Raw genomic sequence first — 12,440 nt, forward strand, 5'->3', positions numbered from 1 at the left:
AGTTCCCTTCTCTTTTGGTGTCGTATCGTCTAAAGTTTCTAAATACTATACGTTTTTAGAATCCTGTCTAGCACAGAATTAGTTCCCTTCTCTTTTGGTGTCGTATCGTCTAAAGTTTCTAAATACTATACGTTTTTAGAATCCTGTCTAGCACAGAATTAGTTCCCTTCTCTTTTGGTGTCGTATCGTCTAAAGTTTCTAAATACTATACGTTTTTAGAATCCTGTCTAGCACAGAATTAGTTCCCTTCTCTTTTGGTGTCGTATCGTCTAAAGTTTCTAAATACTATACGTTTTTAGAATCCTGTCTAGCACAGAATTAGTTCCCTTCTCTTTTGGTGTCGTATCGTCTAAAGTTTCTAAATACTATACGTTTTTAGAATCCTGTCTAGCACAGAATTAGTTCCATTCTCTTTTGGTGTTGTTTCCTTTCTTCAAAACACTATTTTGGTGTTTCGAATCCTGTGTAGTGCAGAATTAGATCCCTTCTTCTGGAGTTTCAAAATACTGTAAATGGGAGTCCCTCTTATTGTGTCCCCTGCTCTTATATGGTGTGCTGATAAACTCCTCATTGGTAATTCCAAAAGGTCAAAGTATTATGCTCAAACAAAGAACACGAGAAAAGATTGTTTGGTGAAAATATACTTTTGTAAGTTTGTCCAGAGTAATATTTCATGAGTACATTGAAGCTTTGAATGCTTAATTTTCTTTGCATTTTATCAAATGACAACAAAACCTTAACAGGTCATTCACATTTGTAGATTGATAAAGACAGTTCTAAGATCTGAAACATATTTAGCGTATTCATATTCTCAGGAGTGGTTGTTGTTGTACAGTAAGTTGCAGGTTCAATGCTTGATTGGGGAAAGTACAGGACCTACTCAGCGTCGGGCAGCATCGAAGCGTCTGGGCATATCCCTTACAAGGCAAAAGGCGACGTGGAATGGCTCCACTGTAATGTAATTGGAGTCCTGAATAAGGGCTACCTCTAAAGCCCAATTTCTACGGGCACTTAAAATTAGGGCCAAATTTGAGCTGGCTCGAATGCAATTCTCAAATTCTAGTTGGGTCGAGGGAAACCCGGGCCAGCGCAACCGAGTTTCACAACTGGTGACGCCATTACTATACAACCACCAAGGTTGTTATATATATATATATATATATATATTTATTTACAACCACCAAGTTCATTACTGCTGAATGGTGACAACGTTTAGATAGCTCTTCTGGGCTTGTTGCTGTTAGCTAGTTCATGGACAAGCAGGACTGCAGTAGTCAGACATGACACAAATTACCACCATAGCTGGATCCTTCATTCATTTTTGCACTAGACAATAAACGCGTATGAGAACAGTCTGGCCTCAAACGCTAGCTACCTAACGTTAGCTAGCAAATCAGAGTAGAAAAAAACTAGCTAGCGAACTTAGCAGGAATTTTAGCTTGCCTGGTCGTATTGAAAGCTAGCTAGCTAGATTTTTATCAAGCCTGTCGTCTGGTTTGCTTGGTTAGCTAGCTAATAGCCAATGTCAAGGTAAGCAAGGTAGGAATTAAGCTAGCTAGCCGGTAATGCTAGCGACGACGCTAACGTCAGCAAGCTAAATGCATGGCTCTGAGTCTGACTGGCACTGACAGCAGTATAGAGTAAAGTTAAATGCAGCATGGTGAGGGCGAATTAAATTCTTCAACATTCTGCTAGCAACATCAGCGGAGCCAACTGCAGTCACATATTGGCTACCTAGCAACATGACAATTTCTGGAGCAAAAATGTTTTTTTGAACGCAATTTCAGCTATTGCACCAATGAGAGCCCAACCTGGGTTGACTTCAAAGTGGCAATAGAAAGAGGCTTAAGTGTACTACAATATACATGTAAAGAATGAGGGGTATAGGGCTGGTGAAAGATGATGACCATCTACCGTGGGATTCTGGTTAGAGAAGATAGGCAGATATGTAGTTATGACTCTTTACACATGTGCAAACTACATCTCTGACCTGAGTCTTTATATTCAGATGGTACATGTTGCAAAGGTACATGTTGAGCTAGATTAGAAAATTGACATTTCAGTCGGCATTAGTCTGATCCTTGTCTTGATTGGCTTTGGTTAGAATTGACCCATTTTTTATGGTTTTCTGCATGGAGACAGAGAAATAGTATCACAATGCATAATTACTTATTAACTGTTATAATATTAATACATTGATATATGAATACACAATTATTACAAATATCATTATCAATAAGCAAAATCCAAATATATGAATAAAGCTATGCAAATATAGCAACAAGATATTACATTTTAAAGTAGGATGTAATGTGGTATGAAAGGCCAAAGCTGGAGCAGACTAGCAGTGGCTATTCACTGTAGCAGCATGTGGGGCAAGCATAAAAAATTGATGAAGCTCATAAAGCTAGTAGGCAAACAAGCCAGCAGTATTAACTAAAAAGGATGTAATTTGCATTAAAAAACATGCACAAAAGGTGCAAACAACGACGCGTCAATTAACAACTACATTTAGCGTAAAGAAAACTGATCAATGAATCAAAATGGCTGCTTGGCTTGGACTATTACACTATTGACTTAAACCTGACTTGACAGCTTGACTTGGACCATTTGCGTCCGAAATGCTACACAAAACACATGTTGAGTGAATTCCTTTTCTGTTTCCTTCTTCAATGTGAAAACATTTAGTACTCAAGTTTTTATTGACGCACACTTTCTTGGATTGTTTTGGAAAGTTTCACCTGAGCGTTTGGTGTGCTCTCGCCTGTCTGAGTTTGTGAAGGACCCAAAGAGAGAGGCACACACAAACTTGCCTGTTTTTACACTAAATTAAACCAAAGAATAATCTAGAGGGCACTCCTGCCCTCTCTCCACCTCCATGCCCCAGACTGGGGGAATTCTGAACAGTATGGCAGCACAATGTTTGAAATTCACATTTTACCTTTAATCTAAACATTTGTCTTCTGACATGGGGACCCAGGCTTTAACTCAATGTGATTTACAAGTTCCTTACAAGTAATGTGGAGATATGGTTGAGTGGGTTCAATCCCTGCTTCTACATGTCTCTCTTTTACTCCTCCTGTTTCAAATCTGTGTAAATAAAGTATTGAAAAAAATATAGGTGGAGATATGTTGATTTAACATGGAATAAGTAAAACAAATGTCCATGTTTTATTGACTCAAATCCATGTTAAGTCAATTTATCTCAAGACTGAATCGGCCCCAATGTGCTCAGTGTAACAAGGGTGGTCAGCATAGCTGTTAAGACTGAAGACTGGCTGAATGGACTAAGGCAGTGTTTTGACAAGGAGGAGACCCAGGTTCAAATCTATATTGTCACACATACACCAGCTTTATACATGTGTCCTCTTACACAACTTTACATTTGATTGTAACATAATTTATAATCTCACAATGAGCCTGGAAACTGTAATAGTCTATAATTAGTGCCATTGTCTACCCTAGGAAAAGTATTAAAATTCCTGTATCCTCTTTAAAATATGAACATATTTCAGCAAACCATGGAGAAATATATCAGCTCTGGCTCTTAAGCTCAATACATTTCTAAAATTAGTCACTGGAAAGGATTGTGTGAGAGTCTGCAAAAATATTTTTGTTCCCGAAACTCCAATTTTTTTTTCACAATACTTTTAAAAACACCAATATTCAGATTGAAGATCCACTTTGAGTGTTTAAGAGTACTTCCATTCTGTTTTAAAACAAAATACTTACATTGGGTTTACATTCAAAGACCATCCAAACACCAGATCTCAGTTTATGTGCACTACTTTTCATGGTTTCAGTACACAACGATGGTATTTTGAGTCTTTCTATTTGAACAGTGTACATTTTCCATGTTTTTGGTTAACATTTCATCCCATCAGAACATTTTTCTTGTAATTAATATATTTTTCTTAAATTAATTAATGTCCTGGGGATAATGTTAATTTGGTGCTTATTGCAGACCATTGATGCAGCGGCTGGGTTGGTTCTGCTGCAACCTGCTGAAAATGTTCTCAGAGAGAGGTAACTGACACAGGTCTATTGGCTATCCTGTCGAGATACACATGTAGCCTATTACAATAGCAATACATGCATGCAGATACACTAAGTTTATCAAATTCATCGGGGCATGGAATCTACAAGGTGTCGAGTGTTCCACAGGGATGATGACCCATGTTGACTCCAATGCTTCCCACAGTTATGTCAAGTTGGCTGGATATCCTTTGGGTGGTGGACCATTCTTGATACACATGGGAAACTGTTGATGGTGAAAAACCCAGCAGTGTCGCAGTTCTTGACACAAGCCGGTGCGCCTGACACCTACTACCATGCCCCATTCAAAGGCACTTAAATATTTTGTCTTGCCCATTCACCCTCTGAATGGCATACATACACAATTCATGTCTCAATTGTCTCAAGGCTTGAAAATCCTTCTTAAATCAGTGTAGATGAAGGGGAGGAGACAGGTTAAAGTGAATTTCACAAGTGACATCAATAAAGGATCATAGCTTTCACCTGAATTCACCTGGTCAGTATGTCTTGGAAAGAGCAGGTGTTCTTAATGTTTTGTGTACTCAGTGTATTTTTCTACATTATTCTAATCAATGGGCTTATGGGTTATTTTCTCTTTCCACAGATTTAATTGAGTTCAATGTTAACAATATCAATAGGTATTCCTATGAACAAGAGAAAGGGGAGTTCAAGGCTGCTGTGAAACACTGAATACACATCTTACTTAGGCCTACTTCTGCTCATTCCCGCTGGGACATAATGCCATTATATAATAGGCTGATACACTTACAAACCAAAAGAAAACAAGCCATCAGCACTCGTTTTATTAGCTTTATTACTGAACCACAGGAGTGTTGTGCTCTCCAGGTAGACTTAAGTCATCCCACGTGAGGAGCTACAATTCACAAGTCGGCTGAGCAGTGAGCGAGATAATCTGTATAAGATAACGTAACGTGATAGCCTAAAACACATAAAAACAGATTCTTGTGGAATGTATGAAATGTTCACCAAAAAAACCCCGATAATGTTACCCCTACCCCATACATTACGGAAACATGTGATTGAACTAAGTTTAAAAACGACCACTCACATCCTGCCTTTAGCATATTTATGTCAGAGATCTGATTGGCTGCTCAAGTCTCTGGACACAAATCAAATGTCAAGGTTGCCATAATTACTACATCCCCATTTGAAGACAAGTAAACTTTAGGAAAACCCCAAATGTATGTTAATAGTTGGACCTGGCTTCCTCTACTTGCCTCCATCACCTTCCCTTCAGATCAGTGCAGATGAGGGGGCAAGGAGAGGAAGCCATTTTAGACTATTGACATACAGTCCATCAGGAGGTTGTGTTAGATTTCTTAGAAGAATCTTCGGCCTCCATTCTCTCCCTCTCTGCTTTGCCCTTCTCTCCCTGGAAGTAGTCAGACTCGATAAAACGGGACATGTGGGACAGTGTGACATAAACGTCCCCGTCAGTCTCGGTCACCGTGTGGACTCTTTGTTTGATGCCCTTGGAGTACCACCTTGTTGTGGGCACTGGGTCATAAGGGTTGGTGGCCCTGTAGATGCTCTCCCCCTCAGCGAGAGAGATCTTGTACTTGTGCTTTGGACACACTATGCACAGCTTGCCGTCAAATTCCTGCAAGAAGAATGAAATCAAGATAAGGTATTTATCAAATAGATTTGATTTAAATTGGGCATGCACGTACAGAGGAAAAGGTATGTCGCTAGTACCTCGTTTCCAACCAGGGTACATGAATAGTGGAGCAAACTGTAAATGTGAAAGATGTGAAATGGATGTTGACTTAAAAATATTGCTTTATTATAGAAACCAATTACTTCTTTGCTGACACAGTTACCAACCTGGCACACACACACAGGGCCGTAACTACCTATGAGAACACTAAGGTCTTTTTTTCTCATTTGAAAAAAAAGTACAAGAATAAAAATATATATTTTGTACACAAAGAAAATCAATTACGGGTATGTTGGTCCCAGCGGTGATCAAAGCTCAGAATGCTTATATTTTTGATCTGACTGAGTTCTAATTGCGCCTGCCTCTGCGAACAAGTAGACAAGAATCATGAACAGTGGATTGTTCATTACATTAGCCTGCGTCCCCCCGATTTACGTTTTTAGCAGTAGCCTACATTCACCACTCTCTCAAACGGTTAACTCCGTGAAACCAACAACACCAGCTAAGAGTTGGCTCAAGTAAGCAAGATGTGTTTGCGAGATGACGGATAAAAGGCCATTTTTAAACCGACTCTCTGGAAATTAGTGCACAATTGGTGAATAGCCGCGTATAAATAGTCAGGTGGCAAGCAGCGGGCAGAGATTTATATTGTAGTGGAAGGTGCTACATGGTCAATCCGAAGTCTGCATTGGCCGTGCAGCATTTATGGTGATCTGGCCTATGCAGAAGTCAGGGCATTCATACTTCTTGCACTTCTCGGAGCAGCTCAGAGCTGTTGTGAAGGAAGTTGTCAAGGAAGTGAGTTTGTGTTATACAGGACCTCCCGCCCTCACCTAACGTCAACCAATCATGTCAATGCAGAGCTATAGGAAGCCCTCCGTATTGTTAAAACATTTGAGAGGCGCACGGTGATGCGGCACAGAGCTCAATTTGGCCTCTGTGTGCCTCTGGAGGCTCAGCATTGCGTCACACCATCCATAATGCCTCGACGCACCGACAGCGTTATTGCATTCTGGTACAACAGAAGTACATTCATTTCCAATGGAACGCTGCATTTGCTTTGTAGCATTGCGTTGCAGAGGCAGTTGCAGTGCGTTCTGTGTGGTGCATACATTTGACTTATCAAACATATGCGTCAAACTGTATGCGTAGACGTTTTGACAGAAATGGTAGCAGAAGGTCAGTGTTGAACTTTTGTTGCACACATATCCAGATGATGCTGTGTACCATTTTGCGCAATACTGTAGGTGTGATCAAGGCGTAAGTTTGATAAATCCAACGTATGCACCACACAGAACCCACTGCAACTGCCTCTGCAATGCAATGCTGCAAGGCAAGCGCAGCGTTCCATTGGAAATGAATGTACTTCTGGTGTACCAAAATGCAATGACGCTATCGGTGTGCTCGAGGCGTGAGCGTGATCGAGGCTGGGGTAATTTTTGCTTGTTTTTGCTGATCTCCCAATAGCATTTTAAAGTGTTTTAATTGTATAGAAATGCAGTAAATGAGGGGGTGGTGGACCTCACTAAACTCAAACCTTGGTTACAGCCCTGCGCACACACACGAACACACAAACACACACTCAGGCCGGGAGAGGCACAGGGCCAGCTGCAGAGCAGCGACCCTGGAGCAGTTTGGGAGCAGTTTGGGGGTTAAGTGCCTTGATCAAAGGCACCTCGGCTGTATGTGGCACCTGAGATATTTATTCATCGGCGAAGAAATAGATTTATTTGGATCAAGCTTACAATACTAAGTCACTCACCTCTATGTCTCCATTTTGCAATGGTCCCCCAGCATCTGTCCAAAGAGGAAAGGATCAGAGTATTGCAGAATAAGAAAACAGTTTATGGCACTGTAACAATTTGCTGACTGTACACACCATACAGATGTTATGTGGGAAAATATCCCATAGAAAACAAAGTAAATCTATCACACCGGTAGAAAGATGCTCCCCAGTGCAAACCCCTTGACTTACTACTGCCTTATTCTAAAAATGATTAAATTGTTTTTTTCCCCCTCAATCTACACATAATACCCCATAATGACAAAAACCCCTGAAATATCACATTTACATAAGTACTTAACGACCCTTTGCTGAGTACTTTGTTGGAGCACCTTTGGGAGTGATTACAGCCTCTAGTCTTCTTGGGTATGACGCTACAAGCTTGGCATACCTGTATTTGGAGAGTTTCTCCCATTCTTCTCTGCAGATCCTCTCAAGCTCTGTCAGGTTGGATGGAGAGCATTGCTGCACAGCTATTTTCAGGTCTCTCCAGAGATGTTCAATCGAATTCAAGTCCGGGCTCTGGCTGGACCACTCAAGGACATTCAGAGACTTGTCCCGAAGCCACTCCTGCGTTATCTTGGCTGTGTGCTTAGGGTCATTGTCCTGTTGGAAGGTGAACTTTCACCCCAGTCTGAGGTCCTGAGCAGGTTTTCATCAAAGCTCTCTCTGTATTCTGATCTGTTCATCTTTGCCTCGATCCTGGCAAGTCTCCCAGTCCCTGCCGCTGAAAAACATCCCCACAGCATGATGCTGCCACCTCCATGCTTCACCGTAGGGATGGTGGCAGGTTTCCTCCAGACGTGACGCTTGGCATTCAGGTTAAAGAGTTCAATCTTAGTTTCATCAGACCAGAGATTCTTGTTTCTCATGGTACGAGAGTCTTTAGGTGCCTTTGGCAAACTCCAAGCAGGCTGTCATGTGCCTTTTACTGAAAAGTGGCTTCCCTCTGGCCACTCTACCATAAAGGCCTGATTAAATGGAATGCTACAGAGATGGTTGTCCTTCTGGAAGGTTATCCCATCTCCACAGAGGAACTCTGGAGCTCTGTCAGAGTGACCATCGGGTTCTTGGTCACCTCCCTGACCAAGGCCCTTCTCTCCCGATTGCGCAGTTTGGCCGGGCGGCCAGCTCTAGGAAGAGTCTTGGTGGTTCCAAACTTCTTCCATTTAAGAATGATGGAGGCCACTGTGTTTTTTGGGACCTTCAATGCTGCATGCATTTTTTGGTACCCTTCCCCAGATCTGTGCCTCGACACAATCCTGTCTAGCAGGTCTACGGACGATTCCTTCGACCTCATGGCTTGGTTTTTGCTGTGACATGCACTGTCAACTGTGGGACCTTTTATAGACAGTTGTGTACCAATGGAAACGGGATGCATCTGAGCTCAATTTCGAGTCTCATAGCAAAGGGTCTGAATACTTATGTAAATAAGGTATTTCTGTTTTTAATACATTGCAAAAATGTCTAAAAAACTGTTTTCGCTTTGTTATTATGGGGTATTGTGTGTAGATTGCTGAGAAAAAAGAATTTCATCCATTTTAGAATAAGGCGGTAACGTAACAAAATTACAAAAAAAGTCAAGGGGTCTGAATACTCCTCCGAAGGCACTTTACATTAACAACGGCTACTGAGAATGTTGCAGAATGCATCTTCAAATTAGCTTGAGTCAAAGATCTGTTTGTGCAGACTTGCCCAACTCCTATCATTGGCACAACAAACAAAAGCGCTGTTTACACCTCTATGGAAAGGGTTCTACCTGGAACCTAAAGGGTTCTACCTGGAAGCAAAATGGGTTCTTAAAACCCCTTTTTGGTTCTAGATAGAACCTTTTTTTTTTTAAAGAGTGTACCTCCGTAGGTAGGCAGGAAGATCTGATCACAATTAGATCACAATACCTATTTTAATCATCTACACCTGTCAAAAAAAATGTGGTCACAATCATAATGTTGACAATATCAGGACAAAAGACGCATGTTAGCGCCACATATACAGGGTGCTAGGAGTTGGTAATGGCAATTGTCAAGACAGCACAAACAGATCTGGGACTTAGGCTATCTTCAAAGCACAGGAAGGACCCTTTATTCTACTCACGGTAACAGTGGAAATCCAGAGCATAGAACATCTCCTGGTGATAGAGCACCAGTATGTCCCTGCCCTCCAGGGTCCTGAACGACCGCTTGGCTTTTATCAGGTCCTCCTTCATGCCCACAAAGTGCAGACCGGCTGCAGGCTCTTCCCCCTCTCCCCTGTCCTCCATGGATATGATGATACTCCAAACACTGCTTGTAGTACAAAATATAGTGCCAGTTCAATATTTAATGTTGTATACATCAACAGTGACAAAATGCTTTGGATTAAAAGGCAGATGCAATTCATAATGTATTTGATTTCTCATATCTTCAAAACATTTGTCTGTGAGCATGTCCATATAATTAAAGTGACAGTATAAATCTGCCATGGATACTTGACGGAATCGGACCCTTAAGTATTTGATGTATTACAGATAATGAGAATATCAGTTCAAGTTGAGTAATTTCTGAAAGCACATAAATAGTATGAGTAGCAGGAGTCTGTGCCACATGTCCAACACCCTCTGGCTAAACCATGTCATTTTGTAAGCTGCATATTTAATGTCGCCCTGATGCATTCTATTTAATAGGCCTATTTAGATACACAACCATAATCAGTTGACGCTAACAAGATACATGCATTTCATCATTAATGAAGATTGTTTTTATTCAAACTCCCTCCCTCTCCATCAGAAAGTGAAAACAAGTTTCCATTCCCACTTTCAAATCAAATTTTTTTTTTTACCTTGGTAGCAGCTTGTTTCCTCTCTTGCAGAAGTCGTAATGAGCTAATTTTATATGTAACCCAGAGGCCTAGTCTAATAAGGCGGTATACCATGTCGTTATCTTGCCCCTCCGGCCCATTTCAGTTGTCCCTATCTACCCATCTCACTTTCTGAAGGGGGGAATGTTGTTCTTATCTCTGTCTAACACAAGGTGGATATTCACACAGACAGACTAATTTTCTCTGTAAAATAAAGGATTACGTATTTTAAAATGAATCAATCAGTATGATTTAGTAAATGGATATATCATACATGAATTACAAAGTGATAGCCTGCTAAAGATTTCAAAATACAAAAATCATCTTAACTATCAACTATTGTGGGAACAAACTAGCCAATGGCTCAACATAACCTATACAAATTATGATTACATTTCTCCGTTTTATGCATAATATGCATAGTGTTTCTGCAGTTTGTCATGCATATGAACTTATTGTTAACAGAGCAGACACCATCATGTCCCATGTATACAAACGTAAAGCAAACAGAAGTCTGGCCCCTCGAGGTTCTTAAAAGAGCAACCAAGGAAGTGAAAGTAGAGAAAAAGTCCATACGATCAGCAGCAAGGGATTTTAAAAAAATTGACCGAATGACACTGAAGAGGTACATTGGCATTGACAAAAATAAAATTACCTTGTACCTGTGCGAAAGAGAGGCTATGATGGAGTCGCAGAGGCACACAAGATCTTGTCTAATAACATGGATTCTGAGCATGCTAAACATATCAAGAATTTAGCGGACAAATAAGGCGGCTCATCTTACCCTGTCCCGATGCTCAATTTACCTAATTTTTGGACAAGCTATGTTTACATGAATTCTGATTATTTCCAGGGATACACATATTGAAATATATGTAGATATATTTGTTTGAAAGAATACTATATTTCCCTTGACGTAGTGATGCTGAATGTAAAAATGGCTCAACATACCCCACTCTCCCTTCTGTGAGTTATACACCCACGGAATAGACACCAAACGAATGGGCAGAAAAGGCTAATGTACTTTCCAATCATTGACTACCACTGTTTTTGTGTTAAAGGGTAATTCCGCCACTTTTCAAACTCATATCGAGTATCTCCAGAACAATACCAGTGTCTACATATGTAAAAACGGCGCATTTCCGTTTTGTAGAAGAAAAAAATAAGTACAAAAAGTTCATTCCGATGACATCATCAAAAGTTATTTTCAAACAAAAAGAGATTGGCGGTATCGCGGGGAGCAAGAAAATACACGCCGTTTGGGTCTTTAGAATTTAACACGTTCATACATTTGTTACACGTTGATTACACTGTCACTCGTATTTCATGTCACAACGATTCACCGATACGTATGCTATGATGCTGGTAAAGTTGTCTCGCGCACCTGCCGCTGTCACACGAGTGTAGTAGACACACTTCCACAAGCTATGGACAGTGCTGGTCATAAAAAAGCTAGCTAGCTGATGGATGCAAACAATGTTATTCCCCAAAAACATAGCAAAACGACAACCTATTTTAGTAGCTAACTTTCTAGCTAGGTGGCATCATCTAAAATACCCCTAATTTCGAAGACAGTTCTTATTTGATTAATGTTGGTCGGACCCACCTATGTGAAGCTAGCCACAATAAGGATTAGCCACAAAGTGGAATTTGTGATTCGCCTTCAAAATAAAAGTCGACCAATAAAAGTAATACAAATGAATACAAATAGAGGAATCATGACATAATGGAATAGATGATGCTAAAGAAGGTTGGAATGTTCTTATATAAATTCAACAATAGACAATAATTTGTTAATTTGACAAATCGGTTGAAATCACACTGTGAATGTGTTAAGCCTTACCTATGGATTGTGGATCAATGACATGGGGCGGCAGGTATCCTAGTGGGCATTGGGCCAGTAACCGGAAGGTTGCTAGATTAAATCCCTGAGCTGACAAGGTAAAAATCTGTTGTTCTGCCCCTGAACAAGGCAATTAACCCACTATTCCTAGGCCGTCATTATAAATAAGAATTTGTTCTTAACTGACTTGCCTAGTTAAAAAAAATATATATATGAATGTCAATACGCACTGACTGGGGAGGTGATTTCCCGCAATAAGAACTAAG

At 40.5% G+C, this 12,440-nt stretch overlaps 1 protein-coding gene across 4 annotated transcripts; it reads right to left on the bottom strand.

The window, feature by feature from the left end:
• Positions 1 to 4,832: 4,832 nt before the first annotated feature.
• Positions 4,833 to 11,659, bottom strand: LOC106565189 (Rieske domain-containing protein). Of its 4 annotated transcripts, none has more exons than XM_014132039.2 (4): positions 11,283 to 11,659; positions 9,591 to 9,778; positions 7,476 to 7,510; positions 4,833 to 5,656 (listed from the first exon to the last, which is right to left on the bottom strand). In XM_014132039.2, the coding sequence occupies exons 2-4, from the start codon at positions 9,754 to 9,756 to the stop codon at positions 5,354 to 5,356; spliced, it is 504 nt and encodes a 167-aa protein (XP_013987514.1). In that variant the 5' UTR covers positions 9,757 to 9,778; positions 11,283 to 11,659; the 3' UTR covers positions 4,833 to 5,353. The 4 variants fall into 4 exon arrangements, with proteins under 4 accessions (XP_013987514.1, XP_013987512.1, XP_013987511.1 ...); XM_014132037.2 differs by having other exon boundaries at positions 9,591 to 9,781; positions 11,283 to 11,658; XM_014132036.2 differs by lacking the exon at positions 11,283 to 11,659 and adding an exon at positions 10,314 to 10,523 and having other exon boundaries at positions 9,591 to 9,781.
• Between the last annotated feature and the right edge of the window lie 781 nt (positions 11,660 to 12,440).

The sequence above is a fragment of the Salmo salar genome, chromosome ssa12, assembly GCF_905237065.1.
Source record: "Salmo salar chromosome ssa12, Ssal_v3.1, whole genome shotgun sequence".
In the NCBI taxonomy this organism is placed as follows: domain Eukaryota; kingdom Metazoa; phylum Chordata; class Actinopteri; order Salmoniformes; family Salmonidae; genus Salmo; species Salmo salar.